Source organism: Arachis hypogaea, chromosome 6, assembly GCF_003086295.3.
Source record: "Arachis hypogaea cultivar Tifrunner chromosome 6, arahy.Tifrunner.gnm2.J5K5, whole genome shotgun sequence".
Lineage (NCBI taxonomy): Eukaryota > Viridiplantae > Streptophyta > Magnoliopsida > Fabales > Fabaceae > Arachis > Arachis hypogaea.
In genome coordinates, this window is record NC_092041.1 from 114,006,001 (window position 1) to 114,024,916 (window position 18,916).

An 18,916-nucleotide genomic window follows, 5' to 3' on the forward strand; every position below is an offset into this window, starting at 1 on the left:
CGTAGGATTTCCCAGGCACTCTTCTCTCCTAGTTCCTAGAGCATTGTCATAGGAACAAAAAATTGTAACCACGAGAATATTAACACATGCATAGAAAAAAGAAAAAGTGAAAAACCAATGTTTTGAAAATCAGACCGGATCGACCGGTCAGACCGATTCAACTGCGAATCGGCAATATTAACGGTCCGGAAGGTATGTAAAACCGATGAAAACCCGTTGAACCGGAACCCACCCGGTTTATCTTTCTTTCATTCAGAAAAATCAAATCACACAACCCCAGCCAACAAACCCTAGCACTGTAAGCCTACACCACCGCCGCAAGGAGTGGCATACTGCCGCGTCCGTCGCACTCAAAGTTCGCCATCCGTCCGTCTGTCTAGCTTCCCTCGTGATCCAAGTCTTCAACCCCTGTTCGCTGTCACCGATTGCGGCTGCTTCCTCGAGCTCGGCGTCCGTCGTCTTTGTCTGCTCAGCCGCGCTTCCGTCGCCCTTTGTTTGCCGTTCACGTTCGCGTCTTCGTTCGCGTTCTTCGCCGTTCACGTTCGCTCGGCGTTCACTGTTCGCGTTCACTCGCCGTTCACCGTTCGAGTTCGCATTCGTGTTCGTCTGGAAGCCACGTTGCTCTGCTTCAAACACTGCGACCAACCCGCGCGCTCCTCCTAGCCGTCGAACTGCTCTCTTTTGTCGCAGCCGTGAGTTCCCTAAACCCGCCACCAGACAATACACTCACACAACACCAATACTCTGCTTCAAACTCTGCAACTTCTGATTTTTATTACAATAAGTAATTATTTGATTTGGTAGTTGTTTGGATTATTTCATAGACTGAATTAAAGTTACAATAGTTATGTTCTCTTTATTTTGTTTTAATTTTGCCGCACTCAACATGTTTGATGAAATGCTTTAACCATATTTCTGGTTGGTTTTATAATTTCTAGCTTTTAGAAACTTAGTAAGTTGATTGCATGTGAAATTAGAATAATTGGATCTTAGTAATTAGGAAATTTTAGCTGCACAAATAGCATCTTTGTAGAAAACATATTAGCATGATGATTCCACATGCATTAGTGTTCTTCTAGTAAATTTTAACTGTTATTGTGAATTTGTTAATTTGCTAATTGTTCTTGTGTTGTTGTTCTGTTGTTCTTCTGTTACTTTTAATTTATTTTTTTGTTTTTGTTGTGATTTTCTGTTCTTGATTTAAGCTGTGATTGAAGGTTCTTTGGTTTTGGTATTCTTCACTTTTCTGTAAGCTTAGCTTTTAATTCTTTGATCATACACGGATCAAATCATTGTTTTCAGCAATGGTGATTTTTAGATTTTTTTTGTTGGGTTGCTTTGTTTTAAATGTTCCTATTGTTGTGTTTTTGCTGTGATTTAAATGTTCTTTTGATTATTATTTTTTTTCCGAATGCCCAGTCAGTACTTGGTTGATTGGTTTTGCTCATTGAATGTATTTGATGATAAATTTTAAATTGATAACTCTGTTACTGTCTGTTTCTGTAGTTAAATTTTATTAAAGTTTCTTGAATTTGCACTGCCTATGTTATTGATTCATTGTTCCTTCATTGCTTTTTTTTGTTGTTAATCATTGTGATGAGCTTTGTTAAAATTGGGTTGAAAACTACTAATCTTTCTTCATTTTTCACTGTTCTAACTTATGTTCTTATTAAAAGATTTGCAATTGGTGATCTTTTGATTTATTATATGCTTCATGTTTTCATTGTTCTGTTCTTATGAAGAAAAAATTTGCAATTAGTGATTGTATGATTCATGTTTTGATTGTTTTGTTATATAAACAAAATTCTGTTTTCATTGTTTGGTTGCACTGTCCCTGTTTTTGATCTCCGCCCACTTGCTACCCCTCCTCCGTGTTGGATTCTTTTTGTTTTAGGCTTTGTTGTGTTTTTGTTTCAGTCTCGTGTTGTGTGTTTGTCTCGGGCTCTGTTGTGTGTTTATTATGCAACACTATCATTTTTTGTTTTACTTTTTGACTTAGTCACATTAAGACAATATTCTCTATCTTTAACTTGTGCATTGTAATTCAATCCAGCTATTTTTAATGGAAGTATAATTATGTTAATTGTCAACAAATTTGCATCAAGTTATTGCATATTTTGATGATTAATTACATTTAGTTGGTGATATTTTACGTAGGGTTTTAAATTTGAAAGATATTTAGGATGTTTATTTATAATTTATTTATTATTTTATTATGGAACGGTTTTTTCGGTTGAATAACGGTTAGACCGATTGAACCAGTAAACAAATGAACCAATAACTAAAACGATTTGATGACCGGTCCAGTTTTCAGAACCTTGAGAAAAACACATTATAGTGATAGTGGTATTAAAATTGCATAGACCCCCTTCCATTTTTTTTTAGGTGATGGGAAGAAGGGTCCCTGCATAACATTTCATTGACAAAACCATTTGCATATTTTTCCTTTTACTTTTTAGGTTTGATTGCAACCATGGCTATAATCACAACTCTATGTAGTGTTAGATTTAGAAGAAAAAAAAGCATCCAAGGAATCTCAGAATCCAACTGGCACAAGTCTTTTGATGAATGCAACTTCTCTGGATCAAACCCCAGAAGTCGTGTCGGGGTGGTGTCGCCGGATCGGCCTCAAATGTCAAACTTCATAGTGAAAACAAACAAGAAGGATAATAATTTTTTTGGAGAAGGAATTACCTCTTCCGCCCACAAAATTAGAAATTAAAGAGTCAAAATCATTTCACATGAAAAATGCAATTTCTAAAAAGCTATCTTTTAACTTAGTTTAAAGTTACCGAAGAGTTTGTCTATAGCAAAAAATCATGATGACAATGACAATGGAAAGAAAACAGATGATTTAAAGAAAGATGATGCTGTTTGGATGAAAACAATTATATTGCTTTCAATTATAAAAGTGAAGCTCAGGAGTTGGGTTTGAGTGTTCGATAATTTGGATCAATTTTTTGGTGCAATAGAAGATGATGGAGAAGTAATCACCAAAATAAAACTCTTGTGGTATGGCTGGTCTTCAATGGGAGTAATTTGCAAAGAAGAAGAGGTGAATTCCATGGAAAGCTAACAGAATAATTGGTTCGGTTTATTCTATTGCTATGTAGTTTTTATAGAGTGCTGATTTTCTTTAATAGTTTAAGAAAAAATAATCTTTTATTAGTGAATCAAATCTTTATCTTAATTATAACTGATTTCAAATTTAGTTCTGATTTGATACATAGATTTTGTATATTTTTCATATATCTTAAATTGTTAAAAAGATTTGATCAATCATTTATATTGATAATATATTAAGAGAACAATGTGTTATTGCTGTTTTTTTGTTAGTAAATATTATTGATTTTTACATTGATGTTACATCTTCTTTGGTTGGACGTGCATAATTATTTAAAAAGTGATCATAGCTTGATGCATTAGATCAGATATTGGAGATGTACTAAAACAAATTGATTAGTAACTTTCGAGTGGAAAAAAAAAGGCAAAGGAAATAAACCGTTTTTCAAATTACAATAATCAAATTTTTTTTTGGTATGACCAATAATTAATTAATTAATAAAGATTAAAATCACAAAAGTTAATTTACACAGACTGATTTAACAAAACAACTATTAGAATTATACTTTTAAGGTTGGAGATTTATCCTATGTTAAGAAAATTACTATTTATTCGTATTTTAACAATTAGGATAATAATGCTACATAATAAAAACAAATTAAAGCACCCTACGGAACACAAAAAAAAAAGAAAGGTTCTTTCAAGTTGTAGTGGTGGGAATATAGCATGGTGAAGATGAACCTATTCATCATCTATCTCTGAAGTTGGAGATACGACGCTGCGGCACAATGGGCAAGAATATGGCGATCGACAGTTGGCACAGCGTCGGAGCCAGCGGAGCAAGCAGCGATCATGAAAAACATGCCAGCAATTTGTACGAACAATTTCTACGCTTGAATCTTCATTACCATCGTCAAACTTCTCCAAGCAAATGGCGCATTCAGCATCATCATCTTGCTCATCAGTTTTCGATCTCTCCAACAGATTCACGGATTGTAGTCGTTCAAAAAAGTTTTGACAGAGATCATCATTATAGATATCAGAATCTTGAACAACAATGTAGGAGGTAACATGAAGGTTCACAACCATCTCCCGCGTGTTGGAGTCACACGTTTCATTGCTTAAAATCCTTCTTGCAGTTTCGCCTATGTCAGGTAAAATTTGGTCCAATACCTCAGGTGACACAGGTAGTGAAGAAAAGATTTCATGCAACAAGATTGTGTCTTCTCTGCTGAGGTTTGTGAGTGGAGTACAAGGAACCAAGATTGCTTCAGTGGCTGTAGTTGTAGTAGAAGAAAAGTGAACCTCAGGAGTTGGGTTTGAGCGTTCAATAATTTGGATCAATTTTTTGGTGCAATTGAAGATGATGGAGAAGCAATTATCGAAATAAAACTCTTGTGGTATGGATGGGTCTTCAATGGGAGTGATTTGCAAAGAAGAAGAGGTGAATTCCATAGAAAGGTAATGATAAGAAGTTACTGGGGGATTAGTAAGTTTAATAAATTGGAAGTATTAAAGTCCCAAAAAGAAGGGTTGGAAGGAATAAGAAAAAGAATGACACAAAAAGATAAACAGTGGAATGACTAGATAAGGAGTTTTTTTACTAGACCTTCAAATAACCTAAATCGGAGGAATGAAAATTGAAAGAGACTAGCATATAGAATTACCTTAATATTGGATTTTTTAATCTTTTTCGTGCAACAAGAAAACAAATCACTCACTTCACTTGGTCACACTAAAAAAATGTGCATAAAGCAACTGAAAATTTTATTCCTTAAATTGTGTAAATTGTCCCACCAAGAGTGTTTAAATAGGTTCCTAATAAACTAACTAAAAGATAAGATAAAATAACTTAATTTAAATCTTCTAAAGATAAGATAACTAAATTAAACTTGATTTATTTTAGAGTAAATTACATTTATTTAGTGTAAATCAAATTTAATTAATTTGATTTATATAGAGTTACAAATGAGACAAACATGTAACACAATTCAGTTTAAGATATTTATTTAATATTAATTCTCAATCTATTTATCCATATAATTTATCCAAAAATAAAAGTTGTCTTGTACGAGTATGAAATTAAATGTACAAAATTATTCTTAACTAAAAAATACTAATATACCCTTTAAGAATTAGAATTATTTGATTGTGTGAATAATTTAAAATTTGAATTTGATTTAATTAAAAAACTAAAAACGTGTTCATCAATTTGATACATTTGTTATTATTTTCTTAATTAATGAATCGCCTTATATCTTCCACACGGTAAAAGGAGGTTTTTTTTTTTTTTGTCTAAATAGTAATCTATTTAGTAATTAGAAAAAAGATTTTCTAAAATAAAAAATTAAAACAATTATAAAATACGTTATTTTTTCACCACTTCTTCGCTCTAGAACGGGTTGATTCAACTTTGTTTACTCTCAACAAATAATCAGAGACAAAAGAAGAGTCAAAATAAAAGAAAATCAGAAGCATCAATGAGAAAGTGGAGTGCAATTTTTCTTGTGCAACTCGTTTCCGCGAAAATGGGTGTTACAATTTTTGTCCAAACGAAAACGCGAAGGGAAAGAAAACGCCGGTGACGATGCAAGTAACCAACATAGTTTGGGAGCTGTCTCCATCGTTAGAGCCACGTCACGGAAAAAATGATGGCACCAAAATCCAAAAAGGGCATAACTGTCATTTCATGTTTCGTGTCCAAACCGTGGCCCCTTTAAACAACTCAACCGATTCATAGTACTTAGCTGTGACAGTTTGTTTGGAAGAAAAGAAAAAAAAAAAAAAGCAATAATTCTTCATCTCTTATTATCAGAGTTTCTTAAATTTGGTTTTTCTTAAGGGAATGGACTTTATCATTTTGAGACATGATTTTTAATAAACAAAATATTGTTTATCCTTTAAAATTTAATTTGTCAGTCTTTTTAAAAATTTATTATTATTTAATTAATTTAAATATTCACTTTAATATACTAATTATTTAAAAAATTAAAAAAATTATTTGTTTTTTTTTGGATTAAAAAATAATATTTAAAGAATACTTAGTTATAGTATTTTTAATATAATTTTCTTTCATGACAAAATAATTAAATTAGAATAATAGTATTAAATTCTAGAATGATTTTTTTTTTAATTGTTTCACAATATATTTTAGTTATTGTATGATAATTGTACGAATTATAAATTGGTTTTCATCGGAAAGGAAAAAAAAAAAAACAACTTAATTATTATGCACATGCAACCTAAAAGAGTTTTATATTATCTTATCAATAATTGTAAGTGAATGACCATTTTTAGACCATAAGTCAAATCATTCACTTTAATAGTTTAATCCAAGTGACAACTAATATAAAATTAAATAAGAAGGCCAAAAAGAAATTGAGGACTAATTTATCCCCACTTTTTAGTTTTTATTGATTAGAATTTTTAAAGGAATATACAATTGAATAACAATATAAAAGTTTAAATATATTAGTTTATTAAATTATTTTTTTTTTTTTGATAAACAAACACTAACTACTTTGAAATGATTTTTATTATTAATCAATAAAATTTAACAAATTACATTAACTATTTTTAATAGTAAATAATTATTTGGACAAATTAGTTATTCTTTTAAATACTTGATACATACATTATATTTCGACCACAACTACTATAAATTCGGATATGTAAGCCACGAATCAAGTAACAAATCAAATCGAGATAATGACAAAATCATAAAATTGATAATGGCAACAAAGGCAAAATCTACCAAGAATATCGACATAGTTTGAGTCCTATCAAATATAACGGATTCTGACTATTTGTAGCGAGGGAGAAACAACGTAAAAATGATAACTGAGAAATAACGAATCATACATTTATACTCTCTTATTTACTTGCTACTCGCTTCTTTATTAGAATTTCGACCCTAACCTGAGTATCGGAATATTTTTTGCAAGTGTCTGAAGTCGACGAATAGTTCTTTCGACGAATCAACCTGCTATTCTAAGGAGTTGCTATAATTTGGTGGAACCTTCATGGACAGAACAATACTTATTGATCAATAGTATAAAATTATTAGTAAAAATTCACATACAATTATTTCCATGTGAAATCAACTTCAGTCTCTATCAAACTTATTTTATATACAATTATTTCTTTTCATCCGTCTTTTTTCTCCTCTTTCTCCTCCTTCTTCACTATGAATATAATCATCATCATTTAATCATCTTCTTTTTCTTAGTTCAATATTACACAATTGATTTAACAATAAAAAAATTAGATTAATGATACAAAAAAGCTATTAGAAATGACACTAAATTTTTTTATAAATAACATAAAATAATTTTCAAGAACTACATATTCAAAATCTTAATTCATTCAACCAACAAAATACATTTAAATTTATTTTAGGATAAAAAAATACAATAATTTGTTACAAAAGACATAAGAAATGGCTGAACATCTTATGTATGAGTTTAATACCACTTAATTAATTAAATGATAAGAAAAAATGGTTAAACAATTTTTTGTATCACCATTAAAAAATTTTGGTGTCAAAATTAAGAAATTTTGTGTCACAACTAAAAAATTTTGATATTATTTTCTAATAAATTATACACAATTTAAAACTTTTCTTCCTCTTCTTTTATCATTATCTTTTTATTTTTATTTTACATTCTCATAATTCTTCTTGTTTTACCCTTTTAACAAGAATTTGTGTCACAATTAAAAAATTATAGTATTTTTTCTAATAAATTATACACAATTCAAAATTTTCATTTTTCATCATTATCATCATCATCTTATTTCACATTCTCATAATTTTTTTATTTTATTCTTTTTACTAGAATCTACGTTACGGCTAAAAAAATTTGATATCAAAATTAATTTTTTTTTGTGTTATGATTAAAAAATTTCGATGTTATTTTTTAAATAAATTTTTTATAATTTAAAACTCCTAATTCTTATTAATAAAAATAAAAATAAAAATAATTCTGCAACAAGTGAAGAAAAGGAATAGGAAAAAAAATAACAAAAAAAAAACGACAATAAAGAAAAACGTACAAAAAAAAAGTGAAAAAAAAAAGCGTGATTTACCTGTATATTAATTTATTGTATAAGACTATAAGTGATTTTTGTTGAAATTTAGGCCAACTTAATTAAATTTGGACGATAAAAATGTTAGATGTGTGGCGGGACCAAAAAAGAATATCAATGTAACATAGAATTGGGTGCTGGTCGGAAACAAGCAAAAAAATTCCACTTGGAAGAAAGAAAAGAAAACAAGTTTTCCAATTGTGTCCCCCGATTCTGTTTGGAAGCGCAGAATCTCACCGGCCACCGTTGAGCGGTGACTTGTTCCTCTTTTCCACCCAAAGCATATTCTCTATTTCTCTCTCTGATTCTCTTCAATGCCGAACCCATTTTCATTCCAAAAGCTTCCTTTCATATTTAATTCCCAGTTTCTCCCTCACAATTTTATTACAAAAATTTAAAATATCTAAAAAACCCCTCCCACAAAAGAAACGTTTTCTTCATTCTCCTTTTTTCTAGGACCTCCTTTAATTTTTTCTTTTGTCAAATCGTTCCTTGCGTTTCCACAATGAAGAACGATTGGTTATACCCAATGGATTCTGATTCTCTGTATCCGGATTCACTCTTCTTCAATGTGGATCCTTTTATTGTTCACAATTTCATAAACTCTAACACGATCTTTTCTTTTCTCGAGAATTCTAGAAGCTTCGGGAATGACGCGTTCTGCTGCGTTTCGAAGTTCGCCGGCGCGTTTTTGCTATTGTTCACTGGCGCTTCCACCTCGAATTTGGCGCAGGACATTGCAGGTTCCAATAACGGTTATGGCGGAATTCGAATGGGGAATGGTGGTGGTGCTGGTGTTGCAACTACTGGTTCTTCTGTTAGGGTTAAGAATGTGCCTAGCGTTGGAAATGATGACGGGTTTGGGTTTCGGTTTAGGTCGAAAAGGAAGAGAAATTTTTCGTCTGCGAGTTTGGGAAAGGTTTCGAGTTTAACGATGGATTTGATTTGGAGAGAAGCTAAGAGGTTTCAATCGTTCCCTGTTCTTTCATTAGCTGCAGCATTGGTGCCACCACTTCAAAATTTGTACGTTGTCGCTTCTAAGAATGACTTTTAGATGTTTGATTAAATTCCTCAATTAGTTGGATTTTTTTTTTCATTTCCATTTTTAAAATGATATTGGAGGACTCATAATCAATTATGGAATCTCAGCATATGTAAGTTAATGGAGGACTCATAATCAATTATTAATGTAGTTGATGATTGTAATTATTGTTCAGAAGTTGGCAACTGATTTTAAATTCGTCCGTCCTTTGACTGTTGAATCCTCGAGGGATGAATTTGAAATAGGTTGCCAACTTCGAGAACTAATTCAATGGTTTTCTCTAATTTTGTTATGTGATCTAATTTGTTAACAATTTGAATGTTTACTTTCCGAGTTCTCATTCTTTATTTTACTGCAATTGCAGCTCTTTTGGTTTTCTTTTAATTTTTTTCATTGATATTGATGCTAGATCATCAAATGTACTAGCTGGCCCATGGCAGGATCCTGATGTGCCAATGCATGGAGGAACCGAACAAGTGGCTAAGGAGGTTGAGCGCCAAGGATGTCCCCGTTTGTTGTTTCATGAATTGAATCTAGCAAAAGCTGCAGTGGAGCCTAAAACTGGAATTGAGTTTCCTATGATTCTGGAAAATGCGTTGGCTGGAGAGCAGAGTGCTGGCTTCAACTCTGAGGTTAATATTTGGTTTCTTGTTCTCATTCTTTTGGCTCCTTTGTATGTTAACTATTTGCACCAGGCCTGTTTGAGTTTCAGTGAACATTATGCTGCAAGATTCTTTGCTTATTGATGGCTAAGACTCAAGGTGGTTAACAAATATAAATATTGTTGGGAATTACTTAGCTAGTTGTTCAGATGAATTCTACCTATGTGATGCTTTGTTGCAAATTTTTTCATAGCCGATCCCAAGTTGTCAGTTGACAGCAAACATAATATCGAATTTTCATGACCTTGGATCAATAATGTGATTATGCAATCCCATCTAGGTGAAAAAGACTTTGTTCTTGTTGTTGTTGTAGTAGTAGAAGTAGTTTGGGGTGGCAAATGAATGGATCTTGGATTGGATCATAATTTACACATTACAAGTTTGTTAAAACCATCCAACCCAACTATACATTGAATGATTCAAGCATTTGATTTTATCCATTGGCCTACGAGCACATGTGGCATCTTAAGGTCATACTTACCTTCATTTTCAAATAAATTAATGAGCTTAATTTGTTTCAGGTGCTGGTTGGTACAGGATCTAAAAACATGACAATAGTTAGAATCAAGTCACTGAAGCTCTATGCTTTTGGATTCTGTAAGTTTCCTTGAATACCTGATATGCATTTGCCTTTTCCTTTGAAAAGATAAAAGAAATAGTCTTTGATACTTATCCTGTCGTTAGCAAAGTTCTTTGTTTATTGAGAGACTCCTGGTCTTTATTTAACAGATGTTCATCCATACTCCCTCTGTCAGAAACTGGGCCCAAAATATGCATCAATTTCCACTGAGGAACTGAATAATTGTCAGGATATCTACCAGGATCTTCTGAGGTCTCGACATCATATGTGCTATTTTACATATACATAACTTTTATTAACAGATAAAATAATTCTCATCTCTCTGATTGTAATCAACAATGATTATTGAAAAACACATGGCAAAATTTCTGGAATCTGTAAATAGTCAAAAGGGCAAATTTGGCAAACTATTGGGCGCCAATTTTATGGTTTCATCATTCATGACTAATGGCTTTGGTGTCAGTTTTGACAGATCTTTTTGCGTGTTACTGTTGCAGGGAAGATATCACTATGACAGTCAGGCTTGTTATAAATTGCAGGGGAATGAAAATTAACAGTGTGAGAGAGTAAGTAATATTTTTCTCTTATAAGTTGTGAAAGTTTGTGTTTTTAATCTTATAAAAAGACATTTGGCTTTCCTTCTCATGTTTGTGCATGTGCTTTCCCCTTCTATAGAGGATATTTTGACTGCTGCCATTATGCTTTAATCCTTTTTAATCTTTTTGATTTTTTTTTTAAAAGAAAAAGAAAAAAAACTTAACTTCAAATGTGGTATTTATTCTAAAACCAGATTCTGCCTTGTTTCTCAAGTTCAAATGATATAGCTCTATTTTCCACTTTACCACTGGGCTAATCTTTATTCAACAAAATGAGAAGTTTGATATTGCTACTAAGTAGTTGCTGAACCATGTTTTCATCAAGAACGTAATTTGGCTGATTTGGATTCAGTAATTTTCGGTACCATCCATTCAATTTTGTTTAACCTCAACCTTGTAAAGGAACTGAAAAGAATAGGTCCTCAGTTGATTATAAAGTTGCAAGGTAGCAGGAACTGATTTTTTATTTATTTTGTTAACCATTTGTATGTTTTATTGCAGTGCTTTCGAGAAGTCACTTCGGGCTCGACTTGTTAAGGTACTCTACCTCTTGTAGTATCATTTTGTTACCACTGCACTGGATTTGTTCTGGCTTCTAACTTCTGCCAAACCCATTTCTAACACTTTTTATGGTCAGACAAATCCCTCCACAGACTTCAATTGCATAACTGCATTTGGTTCACACTTCACACAGGATATTCCTTTACCGTTGGTAAGTAATCTATGACTAAATTTCTTTCTATTACATTCCCAAAGTACTAATTATGTCATGAAATTACATTTGTATCATCATAATATTACAGGGAACAGTAGTTGAATTCCGACGAACAGTTGATGGACGTTTGATAACTGAAAGTGAGTAATACATCCAATGAATATTTTTTTAAATGTATTACTGAATTCATGCTCAATTCCTTTATAATATCTATGTATGTAACTAGATTGTTGACAAATTGTGTTTGCGCTGCTAAAAATGTTGGTTTTATCTGGGCAGTTGGTGGCAATCAGATTGGAAGTGTCCACAGCAAAGAATTGTGCAGTGAGTAAAATCAAAATCAATTTCTATAATTCCTTAGTATGGTATCAAACTGAACCTGGGTTCTAATATTTGAATTTTCAGGAGCTTTCTTTGACATGTACCTTGGAGATTTCCCTGTTTGTGAGCAAACAAAAGATGAGATTGGCAGGAACATTGCAAATATAATTAGGAAGTGTTGAAACGGTTGATAATTTACCTAATTGTCCTGCTTTTAGAATGGACAATTTGGATATGGGTGGCATATATCCTTAGGTTATAGCTTAAGTACAAAGCACAAGCACAGTGGCTTCATGAAATTGATTTCTATCTGTCTTTAAAAGATCATGATCATTCCTTGACATGATCTTTTCAAGATTTGTAAGTCACTAGCATAGCAAAAGTTGAATTGTTATTGGAAAATTCATTGATGATTGATGTGCATCAAAGTGATGCGCCTATACATCCAGATGTATATTCATATTTTAGCAATTGAATTGGAAAAAAAAGGTTAGATAAGAATCAGAATCTTTATTTTTGTTTGCTCAAGTTGCTAATGATAAACCGGCTAGAGGATAGATTTGTGTGAAAATTCTACATGGCTTATTACATATTAGTTTTTATCATGGATTACATTATAGTCCAAAATATAAGACTCACATAAACATCTACTCAATGGTGTAACTTAATTTATAAGCTTGCCTTCAATCATCAAAACAAGTATAGCTTTCATACAAGTCTTGTTTTAAATTTTAATATTTGTTAGATGTTCAAAGATTCATATCATTGATTTTACAAATAAATTTGCTTGGGATTATAGTATTATGGTTTATCTTTTATTACGATCTCTGTTCAATTTCAACTGACTATTGTGGCCTATATAAATTGTCTCAAGCTCCTGCTATGGTTCAATGGCTAAGAGAATGTTATCCATAAATGTGGTGTCTCAATAGAATATTATATTTACATAAATTAAGTCTTATATTCCATTTAACAGAGGAGGGTTATGCAAGTTTTGCAAAAGAAAAGTACAAAATACGTAACAGACAAAATAAAAAAAAAATTTGTAGTTTTTGGATTGACAAAAATATTAGCATTTTTTTAATAGTAAAACATAAAATTTTTGGCTCCAAAGTGAACGTTATTGAGCATGACAATTATGATAGATTTGAGAAATTATAATGTTAGAACTAGAAAATGTTAAATATGAAGTATCCAGCCTGTTGTTGAGCTTCAACCTTTTGTAAGCTATAAAATCATGTGTGTTTTCTTAACTTTTTTCTTTTGAAATTTGCTGTTGTCATATTTTCTAGACTAATTCTATGATGTCTTTTGTTTGGTGTCTAATTTTTATTTAAATTATCTTTTATAATAATTTTAAAATATTTAAAGTTTTTAGCTTTTATATTTTTAAATTTAAAATTAATTATTAATCTATTTTAACAATTAGACAATTTCTTTTAGGTAGAAACACCTATTCTCTATCAGTCAGGGACAAGTTGTTGCATGTTTTAATTGCCATGAGTTGGTGCATACCTTTTGGAATTGAAATATTTGTAGAAACCCTAAAACTAGATTCATTGAGTGTAGTCCTATTTAGTTAATAACGACATTAGGAAATCCTTAGAAATACTAGAATAAACAAGTAAACGGTCAAACGGAAGCACAACAACGATCAACAATCAAATTTCAAGGGACCATCAATGGTCTCTGGAAAAAGTGGTCCAGCTTAAAACCAACCCCAAGCTCCATAGCATTCATTCTCTTGAGGAATTTTGCTTCAGTGGATCCAGATCCTAACCACAGCAACAAACCATTGCGATTCCCACCACCACCTGCACCGTCATCTTCACTCTCCAACAACGAACCCCCAACCCAACCTCACTTCGGATCCTCCAACGGGTTACTCGAATCTCAATTTCGGAGCTCCAAAATAATGGAGCATCAGTCTCATAGCGCAGAGGAAACGACGTCGTCTTCTCCGATGGCCGCGCTGCTCCCCTTGGCCTCCGACTCGCAGCAACCTTACGTCTCCGAACTCCTCTCCTTCACCCTCGATCGCCTCCACAAGGTTTCATTTCACTTCTCTTTCTCACAGTTAGAGTTTGTTGAATTATCTAATTAAATGTAACAGATTACTCGGCGTTAAGCCTTTTCTTTTTTCGTACTATTCCAGAATGTAGTGTTGGTGATTATGCGAAAAAGAAGGGTTAATTGTTGTGATGGATGTTTTTTTAGGAACCGGAGCTGCTTCGCGTTGATGCGGAGCGGATCCGGCGGCAAATGCAGGAGGTAGCCGTAACGAATTACCGGGCGTTCATTTCCGCCGCGGATGCATTGATAGCGATTCGTGAGGAAGTTACCTCTATTGACAAGCATCTTGAAGCCTTGGTAATTTTTATTTTTAAAATAATTTGGTTTATATTTTTCTTATTGTGTGTTATGTATTGTTCAGATTTTTCAAATGTCAGTTTTGATATCAATTGAGCTTAAATTGAAGCATTAGCAGATTTCCTTAGTATTGCAAGCGTAGTGATGCTTTTTTGTGCGTTGAGTTGAGAATTTGTTTAGGAGTGATAAAGTCCTAATGCAGTTGGGGTATAAGATTAATTTCATCCAATTTGATATAATATTTCTTCATGAGCCGATTGACACATATCTGATTGTTGTGACAGTTCATGACTTTTCCAATTTTGGGAAGGGAATAGAACTTTAGATGCATCTTGGCCAATGTTGCAGGCTACATAGGGTATGTGTTTGGTTTCTTGAATGTTACACCCCACTGGGTGGGCTGACCACATGGATCAGTTAACGTTACTGGATTGTATAGAAAACTAAGTTCTGGAACTGCGGAATAATTTTGTTCAAATAGAATGTTATGATTATAGAAAAGCAATTGCCATGTTATGCCCTTGTAATTTTGATTGATTTCTTCTTGCATACAATAAAAAACACTTGTGTCGTTTTTCACATCAACCTCCTTTGTCACAGATAAATGAAGTCCCAAAGCTGACATCTGGATGCACTGAGTTCATAGAATCTGCAGAACAGATTCTGGAAAAGAGGAAGATGAACCAAACAATGCTAGCCAATCATAGCACTTTGTTAGACTTGCTAGAAATTCCCCAACTTATGGACACGTATGTTGAAATGATACATTCTCCATTGTCATGTTAATGTTTTGCATGGTGCATGAAAACACATCCTTTGTGATGACAACCAAGTCTTATAAATTTCTATGTTTGTGCAGTTGTGTACGAAATGGAAATTATGATGAGGCCCTAGATTTGGAAGCATTTGTTGGTAAACTTTCAACCATGCATCCCAAGTAAGTTTATATGTACCTTCCATATTTGCTAAGCATGTAGTTTTGCTTTTGGATTTTAAGGAAATGTCTTATTTCCTTTGTTCCTTTTTTTAAATGCTTATAGCTTCTTGTTATAATTTTTATTTTTCTTCTGGAGAGGTTGCCAGTTATTCAAGCATTAGCCGCAGAAGTTAGGTTAACTACCCAATCACTACTTTCTCAGCTTCTTCAGAAACTTCGCTCAAATATTCAGGTTCCTGCCCATGATTTTATTTAATGCATGTACAAATGCTGCTTGATTCATCTGGAAAAATGTTTAGACTTTTAGTTTCTTACTAATGTTACCTTTGCTAGTTACCCGAATGCCTCCGCATTATTGGATATTTACGGCGAATAGGAGTATTTAGTGAGTATGGAATGCGCTTGCTGGTGAGACTTCATGCATTTTATTTTTCATACAATATTCTTCTACCTTTGTCTTTTGTATTTAATTTCCAATACTATTTTAAATTACCATCTTCCTGCTTCTTTTTAACTCAAACAGTTATTTGATGTTAGTTCTTAAGATGCCGTGAAGCTTGGCTTACTGGTATACTTGAGGATCTGGACCAGAGCAATCCGTATGAGTACCTAAAAGGGATGATTAACTGTCACAGAATGCATCTTTTTGACGTTGTTAATCAATATCGAGCAATATTTGCTGATGATACTTCAGGAAGTGAGGAAAATTATGATGGTGGGCTTCTTTTTAGTTGGTCAATGCATCAAATTACATCACATCTTCAAACTTTGAAAGTTATGCTTCCAAAAATAACTGAAGGTGGATCTCTCTCAAATATTTTGGATCAGTGCATGGTGAGCTTCTTCTTCCATCATTTTCTACTTGATGTTGATATCGGAATGAATTGGTATATTTCTGTAGACTAGGACTAGATTCCCCCGCCCCAACACCCCCTGCAGCGCGAACATGCACACACACACATACAAACACAAACATTAGCCTTAAAAAAAAAGAGATAAAAATATTTATTATTGCCCCCTCTGTGATATTCCTGCTTAGTATGATGATGATGTTTATACATATATATTTTAACTTTTGCTCCATGCAGAAGTTACATTAACATGACATTTTCTTATTGCTTTTCTCACAGTACTGTGCTATGGGACTTGGATGGGTTGGACTAGATTTTCGAGGCTTGCTCCCATCACTCTTTGAAGAGTAATACATAGTTCTTTTTATGATCTTCTCTAGGTTAAGTCATACTCAAAGCACATCATAATATACTTTGGTTTCTCTACAGGGCTGTTCTTAACTTATTCTCAAAGAATATGAGTACCGCAGTAGATAACTTTCAGGTAAGTTCAGTGCAGTTAAACTATTTTGCATGTGTGTAAACTGAAATTATGTATTTTCCATTTTTCATTAATTCAAATGAGCCAATGGCCTCCATATTATTCTCAGTAAGTAGCCCAATTTCATGTCATGATCAATCAAGTATTTGATTTGTTTTCAGTTGGTCTTGGATTCGCATCGGTGGGTTCCGCTCCCAGCTGTTGGCTTCCATGCAAATACTGTTGGTGAAGAAAGTCAGGAGGATGTCACTCCACCATCTTATTTGATGGAGCATCCACCTCTTGCTGTTTTTATTAATGGTAAGTCAAGTTATTGTTTCTTGCTAAATTGGAAATTGCTGATGCTTCATCATCTGCCTATATCTACAAATTCATGTTGCAAGTTCATATCAACTGCCTCATTTGAATAAGAGTATAGGATGAAGAGTTCTAACGGGTTCAAAAAGTGTAAACAACCTTTCTTATTACTAGTGTGAAAATACTCTACACTCTTGTAAAGCCAATCATCTTTATTCCAGTTCAATTCAGACCAACTTTACCCCAATGAATAACTTCTTGCAGAATGGATCCTCACAAAATCAACTGAATAAATTAAGGCATCTATACTGCTGATAAAATTTGACATTTGTGATATTCCACTAAAATGCTAATTTCATACTGACTGTTTAATTTTAAAAAAATTGCAATTTCTCATCAACAATTGACACAGTAGTTGGGTTAATCAAAACCAATTTCTACCAGAAGTTATTGAATGGTGTAATTTCTGTTTTACAATATGGTCAATTGTTGATTGATACCACGTACACTCTATCACTGTGTGTGTGTGTGTGAATGTGTCTATAAACTTCTGGATCAGATAAAAAATATAAACGGCAATGCATAATGGAAATATTCATGGTTGATATGTGATGTTTGTAGCAAGTTTATTAAATGTGTGCGGTTAATCTTATGATGGGATGATGTTATATGTGCTATTGTGCTTCATCAATTAGTCCTCCTCCCCTAGTCAGTCTCATTTATCCTTGGATTCATTTGCACTGCTATCTCTTTGGTGGCTGCAGGTGTATCTGCAGCAATGAATGAACTGCGTCCATGTGCCCCAATAAGTCTAAAACATGTCCTTGCCCAAGAATTGATTAAGGGATTACGAGCTGTTTCTGATTCATTGTTGCTGTACAATACAACTCGAGTGCTCAGAGCGAACGAATCAGGACTTTTCCTCTCACTCTGCCGGGCATTTATTGAGGTGCTTTATGATTTACATCCATGAGACTGATACTATAAAAATAATAACAAATTAACTAACCTTTGTCCCATTAAGTGGAGTACGATACAAAGTTATTGTTTATAATTTGAGCTGCTAATCTGCTCTCATGTTCTTTCAATAAATTACTGTAAATATATGTTCTTGATTCCTTGAAATATTTATTTTGATGTATAGGTTGCTTATCCTCATTCTGCAACATGTTTTGGACGATGTTACCCCGGTGGAGCAACAATTATTATGGATGCTAAGAACTTGTATGACGGAATCAGCCGCCTATTAGAGACATCCTCTGCTGCAAGAGAGCTCCCAAAACCAGTGAACAATGGCAAAGCAAAGGGTGCAGATGAGAATGGTGATGTTCCGGCAGCAGCAGAGAACGGAGAAACAACTACCGCCAAAGAATCCAAAGCCATCAATGCTGATGAGGTGGTGGTGGACAAAGTCCCTATTCCAGAGACAGAACAAGAACACACCAATATTGAAAAGCCCATGAATGATAGTGTGACATCTTAATGATGGATATAAATAGATATAAATGGATTTCTGTTCTTCCCTTGTCTGTATTTTATTATTCTTTTGTATCTTCAAGAAAGGATGTTGCTAGCTGTAATTATATTGTCGAATTTCGTCAAATTTACATAATCTTCTAGTCCATAGAAAGCATTTGTCCTATTAGAAGAAAGAAGAGAATTTTGACAGAGATTGTTGCTTATAGTGCAGTGTTGTTTTCCTACCCTTAATAACATTGAAATCCCTAACCATGAAATACGCTCTTCCAGATGGGTCTACAAGCTCCTCAAGGAACAGATGTAATACTATTTCCAGTGCCAAAAATTCTGCCATGCAAATGGAAGAGGTATTCACCCAATCCACCAACACAAATTGACATACTCCAATAGTGTACCTCAGTCCTATGCTCATAATAAGCACATACCCAGAATTGTAT

The 18,916-nt window shown here is 33.1% G+C and overlaps 2 protein-coding genes and 1 long non-coding RNA gene across 3 annotated transcripts; all 3 read left to right on the forward strand.

The window, feature by feature from the left end:
- Positions 1 to 201: 201 nt before the first annotated feature.
- Positions 202 to 3,361, forward strand: LOC112755890 (uncharacterized). The gene is made up of 2 exons (XR_003179096.3): positions 202 to 692; positions 2,500 to 3,361. It is a non-coding gene; the product is annotated as an uncharacterized lncRNA (long non-coding RNA).
- A 4,820-nt stretch (positions 3,362 to 8,181) lies between these two features.
- On the forward strand, positions 8,182 to 12,570 carry LOC112755892 (fatty-acid-binding protein 2). Its single transcript, XM_025804214.3, has 10 exons — positions 8,182 to 9,171; positions 9,600 to 9,822; positions 10,374 to 10,449; positions 10,582 to 10,684; positions 10,930 to 10,998; positions 11,530 to 11,566; positions 11,666 to 11,740; positions 11,832 to 11,883; positions 12,023 to 12,067; positions 12,149 to 12,570. The coding sequence occupies exons 1-10, from the start codon at positions 8,654 to 8,656 to the stop codon at positions 12,244 to 12,246; spliced, it is 1,296 nt and encodes a 431-aa protein (XP_025659999.1). The 5' UTR covers positions 8,182 to 8,653; the 3' UTR covers positions 12,247 to 12,570.
- A 937-nt stretch (positions 12,571 to 13,507) lies between these two features.
- LOC112755893 (conserved oligomeric Golgi complex subunit 8) lies at positions 13,508 to 18,670 on the forward strand. Its single transcript, XM_025804215.3, has 12 exons — positions 13,508 to 14,114; positions 14,282 to 14,434; positions 15,035 to 15,183; positions 15,294 to 15,371; positions 15,510 to 15,603; positions 15,705 to 15,779; positions 15,909 to 16,205; positions 16,502 to 16,569; positions 16,652 to 16,706; positions 16,865 to 17,003; positions 17,765 to 17,949; positions 18,145 to 18,670. The coding sequence occupies exons 1-12, from the start codon at positions 13,980 to 13,982 to the stop codon at positions 18,481 to 18,483; spliced, it is 1,767 nt and encodes a 588-aa protein (XP_025660000.1). The 5' UTR covers positions 13,508 to 13,979; the 3' UTR covers positions 18,484 to 18,670.
- Positions 18,671 to 18,916: the final 246 nt, after the last annotated feature.

Coding starts and splice junctions, on each gene's coding strand:
- LOC112755892 (XM_025804214.3), top strand. CDS start 8,654: ATGAAGAACGATTGGTTATACCCAATGGATTCTGATTCTCTGTATCCG. Junction 9,172..9,599: donor GTGCCACCACTTCAAAATTT/GTACGTTGTCGC, acceptor TATTGATGCTAG/ATCATCAAATGTACTAGCTG. Junction 9,823..10,373: donor GTGCTGGCTTCAACTCTGAG/GTTAATATTTGG, acceptor AATTTGTTTCAG/GTGCTGGTTGGTACAGGATC.
- LOC112755893 (XM_025804215.3), top strand. CDS start 13,980: ATGGAGCATCAGTCTCATAGCGCAGAGGAAACGACGTCGTCTTCTCCG. Junction 15,184..15,293: donor ATTCCCCAACTTATGGACAC/GTATGTTGAAAT, acceptor ATGTTTGTGCAG/TTGTGTACGAAATGGAAATT. Junction 16,570..16,651: donor CTCCCATCACTCTTTGAAGA/GTAATACATAGT, acceptor GTTTCTCTACAG/GGCTGTTCTTAACTTATTCT.